Source organism: Oncorhynchus kisutch, linkage group LG1 (assembly GCF_002021735.2).
Source record: "Oncorhynchus kisutch isolate 150728-3 linkage group LG1, Okis_V2, whole genome shotgun sequence".
NCBI lineage: Eukaryota > Metazoa > Chordata > Actinopteri > Salmoniformes > Salmonidae > Oncorhynchus > Oncorhynchus kisutch.
Genome location: NC_034174.2, coordinates 46,397,014 through 46,421,014, shown reverse-complemented (window position 1 = coordinate 46,421,014; position 24,001 = coordinate 46,397,014). Strand labels below are relative to the sequence as shown.

Sequence of the window (24,001 nt, the reverse complement as noted above, 5' to 3'; positions counted from 1 at the left end):
CAGGCAATAACATGGCTATATACAGGGAGTACCAGGTAATAACATTACTATATACAGGGAGTACCGGGTAATAACATGGCTATATACAGGCAGTACCGGGTAATAACATGGCTATATACAGGTAGTACCGGGTAATAACATGGCTATATCCAGGGAGTACCGGGTAATAACATGGCTATATACAGGTAGTACCGGGTAATAACATGGCTATATCCAGGGAGTACCGGGTAATAACATGGCTATATCCAGGGAGTACCGGGTAATAACATGGCTATATCCAGGGAGTACCGGGTAATAACATGGCTATATACAGGTAGTACCGGGTAATAACATGGCTATATCCAGGGAGTACCGGGTAATAACATGGCTATATACAGGTAGTACCGGGTAATAACATTCCTATATACAGGGAGTACCAGGTAATAACATGGCTATATACAGGTAGTGCCGGGTAATAACATGGCTATATACTGGGAGTACCGGTAATAACATGGCTATTTACAGGGAGTACCGGGTAATAACATGGTTACATCCAGGGAGTACCAGGTAATAACATGGCTATATACAGGGATTACCGGGTAATAACATGGCTATATACATGGAGTACCAGGTAATAACATGGCTATATACAGGGAGTACTGGGTAATAACATGGCTATATACAGGGAGTTCGAGGTAATAACATGGCTATGTACAGGGAGTACCAGGCAATAACATGGCTATATACACGGAGTACCGGGTAATAACATAGCTATATACAGGGAGTACTGGGTAATAATATGGCTATATACAGGGATTACCGGGTAATAACATGGCTATATACAGGGAGTACCAGGTAACAACATGGCTATATACAGGGAGTACCAGGTAATAACATGGCTATATACAGGGAGTTCCATGCAATAACATGGCGATTTACAGGGAGTACCAGGTAATAACATGGTTATATACAGGGAGTACCGGGTAATAACATGGCTATATACAGGGAGTACCAGGCAATAACATGGCTATATACAGGGAGTACCAGGTAATAACATTGCTATATACAGGGAGTACCGGGTAATAACATGGCTATATACAGGCAGTACCGGGTAATAACATGGCTATATACAGGTAGTACCGGGTAATAACATGGCTATATCCAGGGAGTACCGGGTAATAACATGGCTATATACAGGTAGTACCGGGTAATAACATGGCTATATCCAGGGAGTACCGGGTAATAACATGGCTATATCCAGGGAGTACCGGGTAATAACATGGCTATATCCAGGGAGTACCGGGTAATAACATGGCTATATACAGGTAGTACCGGGTAATAACATGGCTATATCCAGGGAGTACCGGGTAATAACATGGCTATATACAGGTAGTACCGGGTAATAACATGGCTATATACAGGGAGTACCAGGTAATAACATGGCTATATACAGGTAGTGCCGGGTAATAACATGGCTATATACTGGGAGTACCGGTAATAACATGGCTATTTACAGGGAGTACCGGGTAATAACATGGTTACATCCAGGGAGTACCAGGTAATAACATGGCTATATACAGGTAGTGCCGGGTAATAACATGGCTATATCCAGGGAGTACCGGTAATAACATGGCTATTTACAGGGAGTACCGGGTAATAACATGGCTCTGTACAGGGAATGCCAGGTAATAACATGGCTATGTACAGGGAGTACCAGGTAATAACATGGCTATATCCAGGGAATACCAGGTAATAACATGTCTATGTACAGGGAGTACCAGGTAACAACATGGCTATATCCAGGGAGTACCGGGTAATAACATGGCTATTTACAGGTAGTACCGGGTAATAACATGGCTATATCCAGGGAGTACCGGGTAATAACATGGCTATTTACAGGTAGTACCGGGTAATAACATGGCTATATCCAGGGAGTACCGGGTAATAACATGGCTATATACAGGTAGTACCGGGTAATAACATGGCTATATCCAGGGAGTACCGGGTAATAACATGGCTATATCCAGGGAGTACCGGGTAATAACATGGCTATATACAGGTAGTACCGGGTAATAACATGGCTATATCCAGGGAGTACCGGGTAATAACATGGCTATATACAGGTAGTACCGGGTAATAACATGGCTATATACAGGTAGTACCGGGTAATAACATGGCTATATACAGGGAGTACCAGGTAATAACATGGCTATATACAGGTAGTGCCGGGTAATAACATGGCTATATACTGGGAGTACCGGTAATAACATGGCTATTTACAGGGAGTACCGGGTAATAATATGGTTACATCCAGGGAGTACCAGGTAATAACATGGCTATATACAGGTAGTGCCGGGTAATAACATGGCTATATCCAGGGAGTACCGGTAATAACATGGCTATTTACAGGGAGTACCGGGTAATAACATGGCTCTGTACAGGGAATGCCAGGTAATAACATGGCTATGTACAGGGAGTACCAGGTAATAACATGTCTATGTACAGGGAGTACCAGGTAACAACATGGCTATATCCAGGGAGTACCGGGTAATAACATGGCTATATACAGGTAGTACCGGGTAATAACATGGCTATATCCAGGGAGTACCGGGTAATAACATGGCTATATACAGGTAGTACCGGGTAATAACATGGCTATATACAGGTAGTACCGGGTAATAACATGGCTATATCCAGGGAGTACCGGGTAATAACATGGCTATATACAGGTAGTACCGGGTAATAACATGGCTATATCCAGGGAGTACCGGGTAATAACATGGCTATATACAGGTAGTACCGGGTAATAACATGGCTATATACAGGTAGTGTCGGGTAATAACATGGCTATATCCAGGGAGTACCGGTAATAACATGGCTATTTACAGGGAGTACCGGGTAATAACATGGTTACATCCAGGGAGTACCAGGTAATAACATGGCTATATACAGGTAGTGCCGGGTAATAACATGGCTATATCCAGGGAGTACCGGTAATAACATGGCTATTTACAGGGAGTACCGGGTAATAACATGGCTCTGTACAGGGAATACCAGGTAATAACATGGCTATGTACAGGGAGTACCAGGTAATAACATGGCTATATCCAGGGACTACCGGGTAATAACATGGCTATATACAGGGAGTACCAGGTAACAACATGGCTATATCCAGGGAGTACCAGGTAATAACATGGCTATATCCAGGGAGTACCGGGTAATAACATGGCTATTTACAGGTAGTACCGGGTAATAACATGGCTATATCCAGGGAGTACCGGGTAATAACATGGCTATATACAGGTAGTACCGGGTAATAACATGGCTATATACAGGGAGTACCAGGTAATAACATGGCTATATACAGGTAGTACCGGGTAATAACATGGCTATATACAGGGAGTACCGGTAATAACATGGCTATTTACAGGGAGTACCGGGTAATAACATGGTTACATCCAGGGAGTACCAGGTAATAACATGGCTATATACAGGTAGTGCCGGGTAATAACATGGCAATATCCAGGGAGTACCGGTAATAACATGGCTATTTACAGGGAGTACCGGGTAATAACATGGTTACATCCAGGGAGTACCAGGAGTAACATGGCTATATACAGGGAATACCAGGTAATAACATGGCTATGTACATGGAGTACCAGTTAATAACATGGCTATATCCAGGGAGTACCAGGTAATAACATGGCTCTGTACAGGGAATACCAGGTAATAACATGGCTATATCCAGGGAGTACCAGGTAATAACATGGCTATATACAGGGAGTACCAGGTAATAACATGGCTATATACAGGGAGTACCGGGTAATAACATGGCTATTTACAGGGAGTACCGGGTAATAACATGGCTATTTACAGGGAGTACCAGTTAATAACATGGCTATATACAGGGAGTTCCAGGTAATAACATGGCTATATCCAGGGAGTACCAGGTAATAACATGGCTCTGTACAGGGAGTACCAGGTAATAACATGGCTCTGTACAGGGAGTACCAGGTAATAACATGGCTATATACAGGGAGTTCCAGGTAATAACATAGCTATTTACAGGGAGTACCAGGTAATAACATGGTTATATACAGGGAGTACCGGGTAATAACATGGCTATATACAGGGAATACCTGGTAATAACATGGCTATATACAGGTAGTTCCAGGCAATAACATGGCTATATACAGGGAGTACCAGGTAACAACATGGCTATATACAGGGAGTACTGGGTAATAACATGGCTATATACAGGGAGTTCCAGGCAATAACATGGCTATATACAGGGAGTACCAGGCAATAACATGCTATATACAGGGAATACCAGGTAATAACTTTACTATATACAGGGAGTAACGGGTAATAACATGGCTATATACAGGGAGTACCGGGTAATAACATGGCTATATACAGGTAGTACCGGGTAATAACATGGCTATATCCAGGGAGTACCAGGCAATAACATGGCTATATACAGGGAGTACCAGGCAATAACATGGCTATATACAGGGAATACCAGGTAATAACATTACTATATACAGGGAGTAACGGGTAATAACATGGCTATATACAGGGAGTACCGGGTAATAACATGGCTATATCCAGGGAGTACCGGGTAATAACTGGCTATATCCAGGTAGTACCGAGTAATAACATGGCTATATCCAGGGAGTACCGGGTAATAACATGGCTATATACAGGTAGTACCGGGTAATAACATGGCTATATACAGGGAGTACCAGGTAATAACATGGCTATATATAGGTAGTACCGGGTAGTAACATGGCTATATACAGGAAGTACCGGTAATAACATGGCTATTTACAGGGAGTACCGGGTAATAACATGGTTACATCCAGGGAGTACCAGGTAATAACATGGCTATATACAGGTAGTGCCGGGTAATAACATGGCTATATCCAGGGAGTACCGGTAATAACATGGCTTTTTACAGGGAGTACCGGGTAATAACATGGTTACATCCAGGGAGTACCAGGTAATAACATGGCTCTGTACAGGGAATACCAGGTAATAACATGGCTATGTACAGTGAGTACTGGGTAATAACATGGCTATATCCAGGGACTACCGGGTAATAACATGGCTATATACAGGGAGTACCAGGTAACAACATGGCTATATCCAGGGAGTACCAGGTAATAACATGGCTCTGTACAGGGAGTACCAGGTAATAACATGGCTATATCTTGGGAGTATCAGGTAATAACATGGCTATATACAGGGAGTACCAGGTAATAACATGGCTATATACAGGGAGTACCGGGTAATAACATGGCTATTTACAGGGAGTACCAGTTAATAACATGGCTATATACAGGGAGTACCAGGAAATAACATGGCTATATCCAGGGAGTACCAGGTAATAACATGGCTCTGTACAGGGAGTACCAGGTAATAACATGTCTCTGTACAGGGAGTACCAGGTAATAACATGGCTATATCCAGGGAGTACCAGGTAATAACATGGCTATATACAGGGAGTACCAGGTAATAACATGGCTATATACAGTGAGTACCAGGTAATAACATGGCTATGTACAGGGAGTACCGGTCAATAACATGGCTATGTACAGGGAGTACCTTCAGAAATTATTCACATTTCTTCACTCCCAAAAAATTGTGTTACAGTCTGAATATAAAATTGATTCAATTTCGATTTTTGGTCACTGGCCTACATACAGTACCCCATAATTTAAAAGTCTAATTATGTTTTTCGAAATTTGTACCAGTTAGTAAAACATGAAAATATTAAATATATTGAATCGATAAGTTTTCCGCCAGTTTGTTATGGCAAGCCTCAATAAGTTCAGGAGTAAACATTTGCTTCACTAGTCACATAATAAGTTGCATGGGCTTACTCTGTGAAATAATAGTCTTTAAAAGGATTTTTCAATGACACACTCATCTCTGTACCCCACACATACAATTATCTGTAAGGTCCCTCAGTTGAGCAGTGAATTTCAAACACAGATTCAACCACAAAGACCGGGGAAAACCGATGGCAAAACCTGAAAATGGCTGTCTAGGAATGATCAACAACCCAATTTGGCACGAGCTTGAAGAATTTTGAAAAGAACAACGGGCAAATGTTGCACAATCCAGCTGTGGAACGTTCTTAGTGACCCAGAAAGACTCACATCTGTAATCGCTGCCAAAGTTGCTTCTACAATGTATTGACTCAGGGGTGTGAATACTTATGTAAATTAGATATTTCTGTATTTCGTGTTCAATTCATGTGCAAAAATGTCTAAAAACATGTTTTTTTCAATTCATCATTAATGAGTTATTGTGATCCATTCTGAATTCGGGCTCTAACACAGCAAAATGTGGAATAAGGCACTGTAGATTGACTAGGCAGCAGGATAGATAGTAGACTGAGCAGTAGCAGCAGCGTATGTGGTGAGTGTGTGTGTGTGACGTCAGTATGCATGTGTGCGCATGTTGTGTGTGTGTGTTGGCAAGCCTAAATACTTTCATAAAATGTTTTTTTACTTTACACTTTTTTATCTTCTTACAACTGCACTGTTGGTTAAGGGCTTGTGAGTAAGCACTTCACTGTGAGGTCTACACCTGTTGTATTCGGCGGCGCATGTGACAAAAATACAATTTGATTTGATTTGGGCGTATGTCGTGTTTGTGTGTGAATGTATGTGTTTGTTTATGCTTTTTGGCCAGAGTAAAGTGTGAAAACAAATCTGTTTGTTTATGTGTGTGTAATTTTGTCTACCCCCCCCCCCCCCCCCCTTCTCTGTTGTCCAGTCACTGGCAGTCTCTCAGTAACTTGGTGGCGTCGCTGCTCAACTCCATGAAGTCCATCGCCTCCCTGCTGCTCCTGCTCTTCCTCTTCATCATCATCTTCTCCCTGCTGGGCATGCAGGTGTTCGGGGGCAAGTTCAACTTCGACGAGACGCAGACCAAGAGGAGCACCTTCGATAACTTCCCCCAGGCACTGCTCACTGTGTTTCAGGTGGGTGAACAGTACAGTGAGACAGAGAGAGTGTGTGTGTCTCTCTCTCTCTCTCTCTCTCTCTCATATATATATATAGAATCTCATGAGTTACCTACATGTATATTTAGCAAATATTGTATTTCAGGAGAGCCTCCTGATGATGACACCCTGACTGGGGGGGGGGGGGGCTAGCCCAGTGAACCCGGGTCTCCCACAAGAGAAACCGATGTCTTGACCATTACACCAAGAGGAAATTCCCTCTTGGGCCGAGGGCCGACACTGGTTTTTGAAGTCACAGGCTGGGCTACCTCCTAACGTAACCACGAGCAACCATGGCCACTACAGAAACACTGATCGCCGTTTGCAGTGAATAAAGTAATGCTCCCGATGTTTTCAATGCATTTTCCCACAGCGGGTGGGTTAACGCTTGAGCCAAATAACGTCAAAGGCATTTAAAGGCATTTACACTTGACTGCTCCACTGGGCTAGCCGTAGCTGGACTCTTGTTTGTTTTCCCTGTATGCTGTGTTTTACAGGAAGTAAGTAGAGTAATATGCCCCATTGTCTGTCTATGGCGTGTTATATAAACTACAGTAGAATGTTATGGTGTGCTAACCAAATCCAAGTGTATTGGTCGCATACACAGATTTGCCGATGTTATCGCAGGTGCAGCGCAATTCTTGTGGTTCGAGCTCCAACAATGCAGTAATACCTAGCAATACAAAAAAATAACCACGTAATCAAAAACATTTGTACAAAAATTAAAATTAAGAAATTAAGAAATATCGCAATGAGCAGTGTCTGAGACCGGAATATAATAGAATATGGTGTGTATCGACAGTATGGACACTATATGAATAGAAAAGGTGTGTACGGCAGTAGTTATATAGGACGAGCCATGACTAGAATACTGTTTATACATATAAAGTGGGTGAAACAGTAAGCAAACATTATTAAGGTGACCAGTGCTCAATGACACTATGTACAGCACCTTCAGAAAGTCTTCACACCCCTGGACTTATTCCACATGTTGTTGTGTTACAGCCTGAATTCAAAATTGATTTAATTTATTTTTTTGTCTCACCCATCTACGTACACACAATACCCCATAATGACAAAGTGAAAACATGTATTTCGAAAAATGAAGTACAGAAATATCTCATTTAAATACTGTAAGTATTCACAACCTCTCAGTTAATACTTTATAGAAGCAAATACAGCTGTGTGTCTTTTTGGGTAAGCCTCTAAGAGTTTTGCACACCTGGATTGTACAATATTTTGAGTTTTGCACACCTGGATTGTACAATTATTATTTTTTAAAGTCTTCGAGCTCTGTCAAGTTGATTGTTGATCATTGCTAGAAAGCCATTTTCAAGTCATGCCATCGATTTTCAAGCTGATTTAAGTCAAAACTGTAACTCAGCCACTCAGAAACATACAATATTGTCTTGGTAAGCAACTCCAGTGTAGATTTGGCCTTGTGTTTTAGGTTATTGTCCTGCTGAAAGCTGAATTGTCTCCCAGTGTCTGTTGGAAAGCAGACTGAACCAAGTTTTCCTCTAGGATTTTACCTGTGCTTATAGCTCTATTCCTTTTCTTTTTATCCTAAAAAACTCTCTAGTCCTTGCCAATCACAAGCATACCCATAAATAACATGATTGCACCAGCACCATGCTTGAAAATATGATGAGTGGTACTCAATGATGTGTTGTTTTGGATTTGCCACAAACATAAAGCTTTGTATTCAGGACAAAAAGTTAATTACTTTACCACATTCTTTTGTATTAAAAAGTGGCTTTTTCTAACAGGATGCATGTTTTGGAATGTTTTTATTCTGTACAGGCTTATTTCTTTTCACTGCCATTTAGGTTAGTACTGTGGAGTAACTACAATGTTGTTGATCCATCCTCAGTTTTCTCCTATCACAGCCATTAAACTCTGTAACTGTTTTAAAGTTACCATTGGCCTCATGGTGAAATCGCTGAGCAGTTTCCTTTCTCTCCGGCAACTGAGTTAGGAAGGACACCTGTATCTTTGTAGTGACTGGGTGTATTGATACACCATCCAAAGCCTAATTTATAACTTCACCACGCTCAAAGGTATATTTATTTTCGACCAATCGGTGCCCTGTAGTCCACGATCAGCTCTTTCGTTTTGTTGATGTTGAGAGAGAGGTTATTTTCCTGGCACCGTTCTGCCAGGGCCCTCACCTCCTCCCTGTAGGCTTTCCCATCATTGTTGGTAGTCAGGCTTACCACTGTTGTGTTGTCAGCAAACTTGATGATTGCGTTGGAGACGTGCGTGGCCACGCAGTAATGGTTGAACAGGGAGTACAGAAGGGGCTGAGCACGCGTGTTGAGGATTAGCGTGGCAGAGGTGTTGTTGTCTACTTTCACCACTTGGGATCAGCCCATCAGGAAGTCCAGGTCCCAGTTGCACAGGGAGGTGTTCAGACCCAGGGAGCTGAGCTTAGTGATGAGCTATGAGAGCACTACAATGTTGAAGGCTGAGCTGTAATCAATGAACATCGGTATTGATCTTGTCCTGTTGGGACTGTGCAAAGCTGTCATCAAGGCAAAGGGTGGCTATTTGAAGAATCTCAAATATAAACAAATATTTTGATTTGTTTAACACTTTTTTGGTTACTACATGATTCCATATGTGTTATTTCATAGTGGTGATGTCTTCACTATTATCCTACAATGTAGAAAATAGTTAAAAATGAAGAAACTCTTGACTGAGTTGGTGTTCTAAAACTTTTGACCGGTAGTGTAATACTGCAATGTTGGCTGGGAACTAGAAACAGGCCATCTTGTTACTAGTGAATGCTGTATGTGTTTCCATAGAATCGCATGTGAATTATAGGTCCTCCATGTGTGTCGCATCCAAAATGATCGAGTGCATTTGGGTGTGTTGTGGCCAGATCCTGACAGGTGAAGACTGGAACGCTGTGATGTATGACGGCATCATGGCGTACGGCGGCCCTTCTTCCTCGGGGATGATCGTCTCCTTCTACTTCATTATCCTCTTCATCTGTGGAAACTGTATCCTTTCCTTGCCACACTCATCCTATCATCTCTGTCTCTCTGAGCCCCAATAATCACAATCTGATTTGATGTGACTTGACCGCAAACTAATTTCCCCTAGTTAAACAGATTCTCCTTTCTGGATAAGGTCTACCAAGGTGGATAGAGACAAATGACAAGTTGTTATGTTCTTATGAACAGAGATGTAGTCTTGCAAACACAACCCCGTTTTTTTTATTTTATGTAGTCAGTATAGATCTCTGGGGTCTGTTCTTCCGTCATTATTGCAATGAACATTTCTGGACTTTTCTGAATAGCGCATATGAGTGTGTTGCTCTAGCCATGGACTACACTACGGTACAGGAGATGTGTTCAGGTTCTGTCCTTGACGGAACACTTTGCTCAGACATCCTGCTGAACGTCTTCTTAGCTATCGCTGTGGACAACCTGGCAGACGCAGAGTCTCTCAACGCTCCAGGAGACAAAAAGGACGAGAAAAAGGAAGAGGTAGAACTCCACCCCAAGACATATTGTGGTTCAGGTTCATTCAGCATCATTGTATACAACTTCTCATCACGTTTGCTTTTTTTTGGGATACAGGCACCAGTGGAGGAGGAAGAGGAAAATGCTGCAGGTACAGGCCTGTGTGTGTGTGTCCCGTAAACAAGTGCACGTCTGTGTGTGTGGTCTATCTCTTTCACTGTGTGTGTGTCTGTCTGTGCAGCAGAAGAGGAGGAGGAGCCAGAGGTTCCAGCAGGGCCACGCCCAGCCATCTCTGAGCTGGTCAAGAAGGAGAAGATCACCCCCATCCCTGACGGCAGCGCTTTCTTCATCTTCAGCAAGACCAACCCGTAGGTCACACACACACACACACACGCATGCGCGCAGACAGACAGACGGACGCACGCACACTTTTCTGAGCTCTCTTAACCTCTCTGAACTACCTGAATTTTTTTCAAAATTGAATTTTTTTTCCAAAAATTTGTTGATTTTTGGTGGGGGGTGTGTTAGAATACCATTTTGGTATTTTGTATATAGTTATTGGTTTCAAAATGTGTACTTCACCAATTTGGCCACTTGGGTACATTTGGGCTACTTGTGTGGGACACCTGGGTGACTTCATAATAAATGTTATGTAGCACACTCATTTTTGAAGTTATCATTTTGAAATTTTGCACGGGTACTGTTGCCCTCTTAATTTTTGCACTAAAATTGTCCCCATCGTATTATCTTAATTTTTGTTTTTTCTTGTTCATTTGAAAGATGATGATTCAAAAATGAATGTTTTTTTCCATAGTTTAATCTAAACCAGATCTATTGTGTGTTATTCTCCTACATTCAATTCACATTTACACAAACTTCAGAGTGTTTTCTTTCAAATGGTACCAAGAATATGCATATCCTTGGTTCTGTGCCTGAGCTACAGGCTGTTAGATTTGGGTATGTCTTCAGGCGGAAATTGCACAAATTAGGGGGGTAGGCTTAAGAGGTTTTAAGCATGTGTGTGCGTTTTCTGTCGCTCTCCTCAGGATCCGGGTGGGATGTCATAGACTCATCAACCACCACATCTTCACCAATCTCATCCTGGTCTTCATCATGCTCAGCTCTGTCTCCCTCGCTGCAGAGGACCCCATACGCAACTTCTCCGCACGCAACATCGTAAGTACAGAAACCTTCTTGTCTACATTCGAATAATGTTGGGTCATATTTATGGGAACACACAGTAGACAGTAACTGATTTTCAATTGTTACGCTACATAGTAGTACATAGTAAAGATACATTCTGTATTGATTTGTGATATTTATTGCTTATTTTACGTTTTTGTTTGTATTCATATTTAAGGATTTAGTTGGTTAAGATTGACGTTTATGGTAATGATAACACTTTTCCTGAAGTTTCTCCCATGATCCTCTTAGGCAGCAGGTTCAATGACTTTGGAATCATTATGTATATTCACCATTATAACTTAACCTCAAGCTGCACAATGACATGTCATGGCGATTGTCGGTGGATGACATTGTGCTGGTGCTCGTAATGAAATGATATCATGAATATATACTGCATTTTGAAATGTATTGTAATATACACCGATTTTTATTCACGTATATGAAAACTGTGGATTGTTTTGATTTATGCATACTAAGTCACTTCCTATGCTCTTCCCTGCACACATGGGTTCCCCACGCTAACTTGTTTTTCTTCGAATGTCTCTGATGAACGTACTTGCGTAACCTGTATAACCCATGTTAAACATGTCCGTTGCTTTTTGCAGATACTTGGTTACTTTGACTATGCTTTCACGGCTATCTTTACTGTTGAGATCCTGTTGAAGGTAAATAGCCTGTGTCCGCCTCTCTGTGCTGTCAACTAACTGACCCCCCCACGGTAACACTCCCAACGTCTGGTTGCCTTCCAGGTCCTAGGCTATGCAGATTATGTCTTCACTAGCATGTTTACATTTGAGATCATGTTGAAGGTAACTCTCGCTTGTGACGACAGAGAGCCTTGCTGCACTCTCTCCTTGTGTGTCACCTGCTGCCACCGCGGTACTACCTGCCTCGTTTCACTTTTTCCTTTTCTATTCTTTCTCTTTTTACTCCATGGCACCTCTTTTAACTACCAAAACATCTAGGGTGTGTTCCGTGTAAATTCACTCTGGAGTGCCAGAGTGCGCTCTGGGCGTTCGTAAGATTCAGAGCGTTGTCAGATTGTCCTTCAGTAAATTCAGAGCGTTCCTGTCTCAGAGCGTTTAGAAGGCGCACGCTGGGCGCTCGGGCCCGAGGAGTAGGGTTGATCGGAGCGTTATGAACTCACAACGGCACAAGTACCCAAGCTAACTGGGCTAAAGTTAGTTAGCTTGCTAGCTACTTCCAGGCATAAATAAGAGAACACCTCACTCTTGACCATTTTACTCCCCCCACCCAGCAGAGCTGGTTAGGCTGTTTTCATGTTATCCAGAGCTTTGGTGGCTGTAACTGTGCTGCTGGCAACAATTTCGTTAAGCTTTTTTGACAATGTTTACAGACACCGGCCATATTCAACGGGTGTTGAGCGTTCGTTAATGAATCAGTTATTCTGTGCTCTGGCACACTCAGACGAGAGTGCTCCGAAACCGGAGTAGGTAGCCAGAGTGAATTTACGAACGCGCCCCTCGACCTTCATCATTACTTACGAGCACTACACACACTAACTAACACACAAGTTGTTCAATTCCCGCTAATCAGGAAACGAATAATCCATGAAGGAATCAAAGGCACAAACCAACCCCGATTGGTGTCATCATGTTTGTCACGTTTGGAAAAGTCAACAATGAGTTGAAAAGGTTTTGGAATTTTGACCCGACGACACTATTTTTGTGCACCTCTCCAAAAATGATGCGACACTTTGTGCAAAGGAAAGAGATATCAATGTGCCGTTTAAGAGATGTAGCTTTGACTGATATTTTGACCTGGATGTCATTTGGGAGGGGGGGTGGGGGGGTTATAAACAAACATCTAAGGCCATCTCCAGTCAAAGCCGACTCCATGCTTCTGTTTCATACCGACTGACCGCTATTCAGATACTGAGCCATAAAAGAGGGGGCAAACCAACCATGTTCATGTGGAGCATGGGCTTTCCCCAGATTGTACTGAGTGCTTAGAAATGTAGGGTTTCCTTCAGAACCCTTGAGAGGGCAGCCCAACCCTGCTCAGTCCTGTTGCGGGTCGTATTCATTACGGCTCACCGTAGCAACATGTTTTGCAACGGAGTGCGGGAAACTAGAGTTTCTTATTGGACCCGTTCAGATAGTCCTTCCCCGTTTCAGTTATTTCTTTTCCCGTTTAGTGCCGAATGAACACGACCCAGCTCAGTTTGATCCTGCTGCGTTAGCAGTGCTTTCCGCTAGCGCCAGCTGGTCTCTACATTTACACGCACTCAGGACGATGAATCCTTTCCTTTTATGATTTGAACAAGACTTCCTTTCGCTGCGTTGTTTACTTCTCTGCCTGCTGAAGTCTGACGTTTTTTTATTTTTTTAAGTGGAGCTGCTCTATTACCCCTTTAGACTGTGAGCTGTTAAAGAACATGAAGGAATGCGCTTTAAGGGAAACGGCCCTACATGAATGTGTCAGTAAGGGCATGGGGTTTTCCAACCGGTAGGCTGTTCAACCCTGTCGTTTCTCTCCGGTCGTAGATATAATATTCGTCCTCAGCGCGGCAACAAACTGCACGTTTTGTTGCCGCGGGTGACCCTGTTATTATCCGATTGTGAAGTGAATGACTTACTACTACATTCATGTGCCGCGGGGTGGCCACGGTAGCTGCTAACTTCCTGTTTTACTGAGTCTGAGCTCGCCACCCTGAAATAGAGTGTTCTGCAAGAGTGTGGAAATACTGTCTGTGGGTTTGAGGGGAGTGAGTGTTTCTACCACTATATATACCTGTGTAGGTGTTTCTGTCTGTCTTGCGGTGTACCACTGTGTATTTGTGTGTCCCCGTGTGCGTGTCGATGTGTGTATTTCTGTGCATTTTCTCAGCGTCTGCTACCCCGTCTAACTCACTGTGCCCTTCCCCCCAGATGACCACATACGGAGCGTTCCTCCATAAAGGGGCGTTCTGTCGGAACACCTTCAACCTGCTGGATCTGCTGGTGGTGGGGGTCTCCCTGGTCTCCTTCTGCATCCAGTCAGTACCTGCTGCTGCCCTCTGCCCACACATCTCACTCTCTCTCTCTCTCTCTCTCTCTCTCTCTCTGTGTCTTCATCCTCATGTCCCTCGCCCTCCGTTCCTTCTCCCATCCTAACACGTTGTGTTTTTTAAATATTTTTGATGGACACGGTCAAGTTTGATTATGGCAATGAACAGTTGCGTTTAGAGAGGACGAGTTGGTTTCTGACGGGGAGTTCCTGTGATGTCCTTTAGGTCCTCCGCCATCTCTGTGGTGAAGATTCTGAGAGTCCTGCGAGTGCTCAGGCCCCTGAGGGCCATCAACCGAGCCAAGGGCCTCAAGGTACAGTACTACCTCACCCTAAAACGTTATACGTCCTACTCCTTCTCTTTCAGTACCATATTCCTTGCCGTAGTATTCGTAGAACAAGTGCAGGGAACTTGGGACAGTTTGTTGCTGAAAACCTGTACAGGTTTTTTTTAACGACTTTCTAGAACTGTGTCGTCGCTGCGCCTCCTTCTTCCTACGTATTTGACGTATATTGACCTTTCGTCAACGTAATGCCTTCGCACTGTTCGATAGCTGCTAACATTTGAACTTTTGACCCTTTGCAGCACGTGGTCCAGTGTGTGTTCGTGGCCATCAGGACCATCGGTAACATCATGATCGTCACCACGCTGCTGCAGTTCATGTTCGCCTGCATAGGGGTGCAGCTCTTCAAGGTCAACACCGTAACACCCGGCTCTAAGATCAGCACTGTAACACGGGTTGTGATGTCAATGGCATCGTAGCTTTCAGTAAATCCCCATCCTAGACGTTGACACCTGAGGGTTGAGGGTTCGTTTTGTAGCCATACCGTTTCGAGGAAAGTGTTGTGTTTGCTTTGCAGGGGAAGTTTTACCGCTGCACGGACGAAGCCAAGTCTGGCCCCGACGATTGCAAGTCAGTTGTTTTTTGATGCCTTTGTCCATCTACACACAGCAAACGGACACCCTTCACTTTGTATCTGAAATACTTACATTTACTGTACAGTAAGGTGTTCCGCAGCGTCTTTGAGCGTGTTGCGCGTAGACGAACATATCTACAACATCCACAATATTCATGGTCTTTACATACGGTACATCATAGGAGGAATCCTATATCCGGACCTCTGACCTCTAACCCCTGTGTCCTCTTGACCTCTAACCTCCCAGGGGCACCTACATCCTTTATAAGGACGGGGACGTGAACCAGCCGTTCGTCCATAAGAGAGTGTGGCACAACAGCGAGTTCAACTTTGACAACGTGCTCATGGCCATGATGGCTCTGTTCACGGTGTCTACCTTCGAGGGCTGGCCTTCGTAAGACACACCCACTCATATTATACACCCATATACAATATAATACACCATATTTTAGCCTTTTGTGTATAAAAAAAACAGAAGGTAAACAAATGTGTGTTCTCGCTCTCACACGCACTTTTTCTCTCTCGCTCTCCCTCTTTATCTCTTTCTCACGCTCTCTTTCTTTCTTTCTCTCTATCTCTCTCTCTCTTTTTCTTTCTCTCTCGCTCTCTCTATTTCTCTCTCTCTTTCTCTCTCTCTCATTCAGGTTGCTCTACAAGGCCATAGACTCGAACAGGGAGAACCTGGGTCCCATCTACAACTACCGCATCGAGATCTCCATCTTCTTCATCATCTACATCATCATCATCGCCTTCTTCATGATGAACATCTTTGTGGGTTTCGTCATCGTTACATTCCAGGAGCAGGGAGAGAAAGAGTACAAGAACTGTGAGCTGGATAAGAACCAGGTTAGACATATAATTCCCTGTGTGTGTGTGTGTGTGTGTGTGTGTGTGTGTGTGTGTGTGTGTGTGTGTGTGTGTGTGTGTGTGTGTGTGTGTGTGTGTTCATGCAGGGTCTATGTGTGTGTCTGTGTGACTATGCGTTGTGTGGCACTACATGTCTAGACTAGCAGGTCTCCCACACTGGGTAAGTGTTCTGAGTGTGTTGCTATGTTTGAGTGTGTTGCTGAGTGTGTTGCTATGTTTATAAACCGGGTGGGGGGGGGGGTGTATGGCCAATATATATGGCTGAGGGATGTTCTTATGCACAACGCAATACCACGGTTAAGAGCTGTATCCAGGCACTCGGCTTTGAGTCGTGCGTATGAACAGGTTTATTGCCTATATACCACACCCCCCCGTGCCTTATTGCTTTAGTACTCTATACTATGTGTACAGGTATGTAGTGTATAACCATGTGTGTTCAATTGTTTTTTAAATGTAACCTTTTATTTAACTAGGCAAGTTAGTTAAGAACAAATTCTTATTTACAATGACAGCCTAAAAGGGAACAGTGGGTTAACGGCCGTGTTCAGGGGCAGAGCTCAGGGATTCGATCCAGCAACCTTTCGGGTTACTGGCCCAACGCTCTAACCACTAGGCTACCTGCCTCCCCGTGTGTTCTACAGCGTCAGTGTGTGGAGTATGCCCTGAAGGCCCATCCGTTGAGGAGGTACATCCCTAAGAACCCCTACCAGTATAAGTTCTGGTACGTGGTCAACTCCACCGGGTTTGAGTACATCATGTTCGTCCTCATCATGCTCAACACACTCTGCCTGGCTGTGCAGGTAAGAAGAAGCTCAACCCGACCCGTTCGTAAAGCCCTAGTCGTGTAGCAGCATTCACTGTTAGGCAATCCCCTGCAGTACAACCCCTGAGCCAGCATCTCAGCTTCCTAGTGCTTTGTAAAACCTCTTTATTCTTCTATACAATATCTGGCACTTACATCTACACTTTCTCTACATCCACCCCTCTCTGCCTGTCTCTATCTGTCTGTCTGTCTATCTCTATCTGTCTGTCTATCTCTGTCTATCTGTCCCTCCCTCCCTCCCTCTCTATCACTCTCCTGTCTGTAGCACTATGGCCAGTCTGCCACATTTAACTATGTGATGGACATCCTCAACATGGTCTTCACTGCTGTTTTCACTGCGGAGATGGTGCTCAAGCTCATCGCCTTCAAACCCAGGGTAAGGACACACGCCTGCACACAGACATACACACACACACACACAGATGCATGCACGTGTGCACACAGACGGACACACACCTCACATATGTAGATGCCGTTTCATTCTGCACATTTGCCCATTAGGTTTGCAGGTGTCTTTGGTTCTTGTGCGTACAGTACCTTTTATTATTATTCGTTGTTGAGGATAAGGACCGGGACCCAGTAAGAGACCGACTGGTGTGGTGCAGTACTGAAGTGCCGAGAGACAGGACTCTCTCTCTCTCGCTTTCTCTTTTTCTCTCTCGCTTTTTCTCTCTCTCCTTTTTTTCTCACTCACTTTCTCTTTTTCTCTCACACTCTTTTTTTCTCTCTCTCTTTCTCATTTTCTCTCTCTCTCTCTCTCTTTCTCATTTTCTCTCTCTCTCTCTCTCTCTCTCTCTCTCTCTCTCTCTCTCTCTCTCTGTGTGTGACTGTCACCTTCTGGAGCATGTCTCTGAAACACTAACAAGTGATCTACCTAACTTTCTAACAGAGTAACATTTATAGATCACATTTGTATTACACCCAGTCGTTGACAATACTGTCGTACATTGGAGTAGATGCACTTAACGTGCAGATATCGTTTGAAAGTAACTGAAATGACGCCAGTAGCTCGGTACTAGTTAAGGTAATACAGTATTTTCGTATTAAACCTCACCACTTAACCCCCGCCTACACTGTAAACTGTCAACACTACTCAAAATTTTTGAGGAGTCATTACTCAAAACAATAGAGTCACTGTGACCCTGTGGGTGGTCCAGATTTTGAGTAACGCCCCCACTAAGCCACGTCTACAATATAATATTTCCTTTGCCTTTTCCGCTGAATTGTAGAGTTACCACCCATGACTGCATTTGCTAGTGACAGATACATTGAATTAGTTCATTTTCAGTCCTGCGGCCTTCACCAATTGAGCTCCTAGGCAAATGTTATCTTTATAATTCTTTATGGCAATACATTACATATCTCAAAAGGCCTTTTTGCCCTAATACGGTGGCCTGAGACGCAAGGTTTTGTGGTCAATTAACGATTTCTCTGTGGATTTTGATGTGTGCCTCGGGTTATTGTCTGGTTGGAAGATCCAGCCTCCTGGCAGAGGCCACCAGGTGTTTGGCTAAAATGTCCTGGTACTTGGAAAAGTTCATGCTCCCGTTGCCCTTAACAAGGGCCCCAGGACCAGTGGAAGCAAAAATGTCCCCATAACGTCCAAGATCCACCACCATATTTGACAGTAGGTACGAGGTTGTCTTCTATTCATCCTTCTTTCGACAACAGAGCCCACCACTGGTGTGTGTCGCCGAAGAGATCTCTCTTTTCATATTTTCCGTAAAGCTCATCTTTACCAAGGGGTGCCAACAATTTGGGTAATGACTGTAAACGCGGTGTGGAGGAGTTAATTGGTGATGTAGCATTTTCTAAAGGGAAAGGGAACGTTCTGGACGTTTCACCTCACTGAATTACACCCCTGGTCCTCAGTTATATGGGCTGCTGCTTCTGCTGACTTCGGCTCCTCTGCTACCAAAGGGCCTCTGTCGGTAACTCTCTCTGTTATTGATTATTCAGGTCTTGATGGCTTCTTTTCTCTTTGTCTGTTTTCTCTCCTTCTCTGGCCCTCCCTGCTGCCTCCCTTACATGCTCCTTATCCACACACTGTACTCCTCTTCTCTCTCTCTCCATTCTCCTCCCCCTCTCATCCCCGTGTGTGTTGTGGCTTTCCGCAACAGCACTATTTCACTGATGCGTGGAACACGTTTGATGCCTTAATTGTAGTTGGTAGCGTCGTTGATATTGCTATCACGGAAGTGAACGTAAGTACTACCTTTTCTGTCTCTTCTGTGAAACTGAAGCCTTACAATGAAGCCAGAATGCCAGTAGCACCAGCATTATCCCTAAGAGTGTCCTGAGGTCTCCCCTCGTGGATTCTATATTATTTTACATTAGGCCCACAGTGCCCCCTAGTGTTAGCTAGTTGGTACTAAACTGCTGCTGCCCATCACTTCATACTTACAGTGAAACTGATTCAGATCGCTATATTAGGAAATATACTGCTTATGTGTTTCAAACGATATTCTGTTCGGCAATATATACTCCATTGGTTTTCAGTCTGCTAGTGGTTCTATTGGCTTTCTCTGTACGGCTTCAGTCTTCTTGTAATTCCTGTCTTGTACTCTCCTGTCTGATGAAAACATGTACCGTCGCTATTCAAATGAATCCCCTGGCCTCCGAGGTCCAGCAGCTTCTGTTTATTCTGAGACTCGGGCCGTGTGCGATGCATTCCTAATGTGTGGTACGGTACGACGTGGTGAAATGTTTTATTGTTGAAGCCAGTGTTACGATGCCTCGGTGCACCCGGACGTTTCCCACCAGAGGTGTCCCACACGCTGTAACCATGGCGATCGATAGATGGTTTACGAGCCGTGCGATGCTGCTGTTGCATCCGCTTGGTCGTCTAACCCTGGTACCCGTGTTCATTCTGTTTCCATAGAAACTTGTAGAGGCAAGTATGGCAGTGATCCAACTCATCCCTGTATTATTATTTTTTTGTTGCGTAAACAACGTTTGTCTTCGCGAATCCCTTCACACTGATAACGCGTTACGGAACTCAAAATGAGTCATCGAACGTTTTGTCAGTTTTGGGGCAACAACCAAAAAAAAACAGGCGTTTGTAAAGAAATGTTCTGAGATGATGTAACTATTAAGCAAAGCCAGAGGGATGTCTGTTGACCGTGCTTCAGGATCTGTCTGTACTTTGGCCTGGTTGAGTTAGTCAGTCAAGACAGGGTCAAACGGTGGATGACTTCTACTTGGAACTACCGTAGCAGACTACTGCTGAGACGTTCTCTGCGTAGCCTGGTTGGGTAGTGCTCTGTTGAAAAGCTACTGCGACTAAGTTAACTCTACTAACCCAAACACTCTCTTAAGTCACATGCCGCACCGTGCAGTGTGCATACTGTACACAATGTCAATAATATACATACATTATGTCAGTGCATGTCACATGTACCCGTTGTCAATTAATACAAACACTCTCACTCACACATTTTCATAGTAGATTATAGGTGCAGAGCTTCACTGCTCAACTCTCTCTCTCTCTCTCTCTGTCTCGCTCTCTCACTCAATCTCTCTCTCCCTCTCTTTCTTTCTTTCTTTCTTTCTTTCTCTCTCGCTCTCTCACTTGCTCTCTCTCTGTCTCTCTGTCTCGCTCTCTCTCTCACTCGCACTCTCTCTCTCTCTCTCTCTCTCTCTCTCTCTCTCTCTCTCTCTTTGTCTCTCTGTCTCGCTCTCTCTCTCACTCGCACTCTCTCTCTCTCTCTCTCTCACTTGCTCTCTCTCTCTCTCTCTCACTTGCTCTCTCTCTCTCTCTCTCTCTCTCTCTCTGTGCTCTACTTTCAATGCTGTTTCTCTGGAGTCACCATATGTCAGTGTGTCAGTGTCTGTGTTCCTGTTTTATGTGGATGTGTTAGTGCATGACTCTGTGTGAGAGCTGGCATGTGTGTTTTCTGTGTTTTACATGCATATGTTGTGTGTGTGTGTGTGTGTGTGTGCGCCCAATTCCATCTCCCATTGGCTGTTGGTTTGCATGCCTCCATTCTGCCTCACTGTCTTTCACAGATAGAGAAGGACTGACTAGATCAGACACTCCATTCAGTTGGGCTGTTTTAACTTCTGATCTAGGATCTATGTCCACGCATGGCTATACTATAGCTGCCCATTTCACGTGTGGCCTGATTGTTGTTACCCAATCACTGTGGGCTGTGTACCTCCTCTCCTGATGCATGCTGGGAAAGTGTCAGGTGTTCACCCCGTCCGCCTAGCGTCCTCTCCCCCTCTTCTTTCTGTCTCTCCCTCTCCTCTCTATATCCCCCCCCCTCTCTCTCTCTCCCTCTCCCTTGATCTCTTTTACTCTCTCTGCACTGGGCCGTGAGAGCGACCTCTAGCAGCGACTCTGATGCAGGGCACTGACCGTTGACTCGCATGGGGGTTTTTGCTGCGTGCGACGCTGACAGATATCACTAACGGCTCCTCCTCATCATCGAAACTTGTCTCGCGCGTACATGTGCGGCGCTTGTCTGCGGCGACGTGGCAATGCCGAACGCATGCTCCGTCAAAACGCTGCTGGTTGGCCAGGATTACCGAGAGAACCTCCTCAAGCGTTATTATTCCACGTGTGTTTGCTCGTTCCGCACCCCGGAGCATTCCTGTTGTTCAGTGTGAGCCACCGCGGGAGATGAATGACCTGGAGCCGTGTCTGTCTGGAGTTACTCTACTCTTACTGTCCCCCTGTTGATGACATCACTCAGTGTCGTTCCTGTACTGTTGCTGTGAAGTCATACACCTGAAAGCGTACAGGGGTTCACAGTAACCTCTCACAGTTCTCTCAGTTTTCACAGCGGTGTTTTGATGAGGAATGTACTGTTTTCCCATATAGGTGTTGACAGCTGCATTTCAAAGGATTTTGACTAATACAATATGACTAACTTTGTGTGTAATGTTTTACAAAATGTGTGTCGGTGGGTTGTGTTCTTGTGGATTTGTGGGCGGGAGAAACTGAGAGTGTGAGTTAGCGTAAGATCGATGATTTTCAGACTTAAAGGAAAAATGCACTCAAAAATGAATTCTGAATGAGTTCTGAATCATATACTGATGACAAGCCAAAAGCCAATAGTGATATTATATGAGTGGAGGAAAGGTTATTTATTACTTACCATAGTTACAGAAGCACTAGTAGTATGACCTGTTGACTGATAGGAATGGGTTATATATGGGTTGTGTGACAGTCGCCATAGCAACGCTGTTATAGTCGGGTTAACGTTACGTTTGGAACCGTCCTATCCATAAGCGTCAAAATAAGAATCTGCGTGAGTCAAATGTTGTTTCATAAACATTGTTCCAACGTGATCCATGTGTCAAACCACAAGCTTTTATTTTTCGGCCACTAAGATCACACGTTACCATCACACAGTGAGTGATAAAGTTGCATTTCAATCTTAAACGTTACCTTACGCGTTACACGTCTTCATGTTTTATGCCGGTCTTACGCTGTCTTAAACGTTTAAAGCGCTAAGATTCTGTTCTTTGTGTCCTTAACTTCTTGGCGCACCGATCCCTTTAGCGGGTTCATTTTCGTCAACATCCTCTGAATTGCAGAGCGCCAAATTCAAATTAAATTACAAAAAATATTGAATTTTCATGAAATCACAAGTGCAATATAGCAAAACACAGTTTAGCTTGTTGTTAATCCACCTGGCGTGTCAGATACAAATAAAAAAAGCTTTACAGCGAAAGGAAACCAAGCGTTTATGTGAGGACATCTCTCTCAGCAGACAAAACAATTACAAACAGCTAGCAGCAAAATAGATTGGTCACGAAAGTTAGAAAAGCAATAAAATGTATCGCTTACCTTTGATGATCTTCGGATGTTTGCACTCACGAGACTCCCAGTTACACAATAAATGTTCCTTTTGTTCGATAAAGATTATTTTATATCTAAAAACCTACATTTGGTTGGCGCGTTTTGTTTAGTAATCCACAGGCTCGTGCAGGTCAAGACGGGCAGACGAAAATTCCAAATAGTATCCGTAAATTTCTTCGAAACATTTCAAGCTTTTTTTATGTTCAATCCTCAGGTTGTTTTTACAATAAATAATCGATAATACTTCAACCGCACAGTAGCTTTTTCAATAGGAGAGAGAGAGAAAATGTCTGCTCCAAGCTGTTGGCACATGCAAAACTCTGGGGACACCCAGCTATGCACTGACGCGATGTGATCGTCCTCGCTCATTTTTCAGAATAAAAGGCTTAAACTATGTCTAAAGACTTTACACACCTTGTGGAAGCTATAGGGAATCTGGTTGATATCCCTTTAAATGGATGATAGGCATGCAGTGGAACAGGGAGGTTTCAAAATTTACCTCAGGTTTTTACCTCAGGTTTTTGCCTGCAATATCAGTTCTTTGGACAGTTTTGGAAACTTTACAGTGTTTTCTATCATAATCTGCCAATTATATGCATATTCTAGCTTCTGGGCCTGAAAAATAGGCAGTTTCATTTGGCTACGTTTTTCATCCAAACATCAAAATACTGCCTCCTAGTCTCAAGATGTTAACGTTATGTTACATAGGGGTTGTGATTTAGGTGTGCGTGAGTCCAGTCTGTCAATGTTACATGTTACATAAGCGGTGTGTAAACGTCAAGTGTCGAGACAATGTTGTGTGTCTGTCGGGTCTCCAACGCAACGTCCGTTTTTTAAGTGTGATAGTATATGTGGTTAAGTGTGAGTCTTTAATGGTGCGTACGTCTTAAACATGTTGATGACGTTGCGTTCAAGTGTGCAAGTAT

The 24,001-nt window shown here is 43.8% G+C and overlaps 1 protein-coding gene across 4 annotated transcripts in view; it reads left to right on the top strand.

The window, feature by feature from the left end:
• The window catches only part of LOC109892681 (voltage-dependent L-type calcium channel subunit alpha-1D), a 125,666-nt gene that overhangs the window by 72,899 nt on the left and 28,766 nt on the right, over nt 1-24,001 (top strand). For 3 of the 4 annotated variants that reach the window (XM_031834027.1, XM_031834037.1, XM_031834030.1), the window contains 16 exons: nt 6,766-6,973; nt 9,879-9,999; nt 10,388-10,488; nt 10,582-10,615; nt 10,706-10,832; nt 11,511-11,640; nt 12,399-12,458; nt 14,541-14,647; nt 14,885-14,972; nt 15,245-15,352; nt 15,520-15,572; nt 15,824-15,970; nt 16,221-16,422; nt 17,085-17,243; nt 17,532-17,642; nt 19,387-19,470. In XM_031834027.1, coding sequence (XP_031689887.1) covers nt 6,766-6,973; nt 9,879-9,999; nt 10,388-10,488; nt 10,582-10,615; nt 10,706-10,832; nt 11,511-11,640; nt 12,399-12,458; nt 14,541-14,647; nt 14,885-14,972; nt 15,245-15,352; nt 15,520-15,572; nt 15,824-15,970; nt 16,221-16,422; nt 17,085-17,243; nt 17,532-17,642; nt 19,387-19,470 — 1,840 coding nt within the window. The remainder of the gene's footprint in view (nt 1-6,765; nt 6,974-9,878; nt 10,000-10,387; nt 10,489-10,581; nt 10,616-10,705; nt 10,833-11,510; nt 11,641-12,398; nt 12,459-14,540; nt 14,648-14,884; nt 14,973-15,244; nt 15,353-15,519; nt 15,573-15,823; nt 15,971-16,220; nt 16,423-17,084; nt 17,244-17,531; nt 17,643-19,386; nt 19,471-24,001) is intronic. The other variant, XM_031834044.1, reaches the window with a different exon arrangement.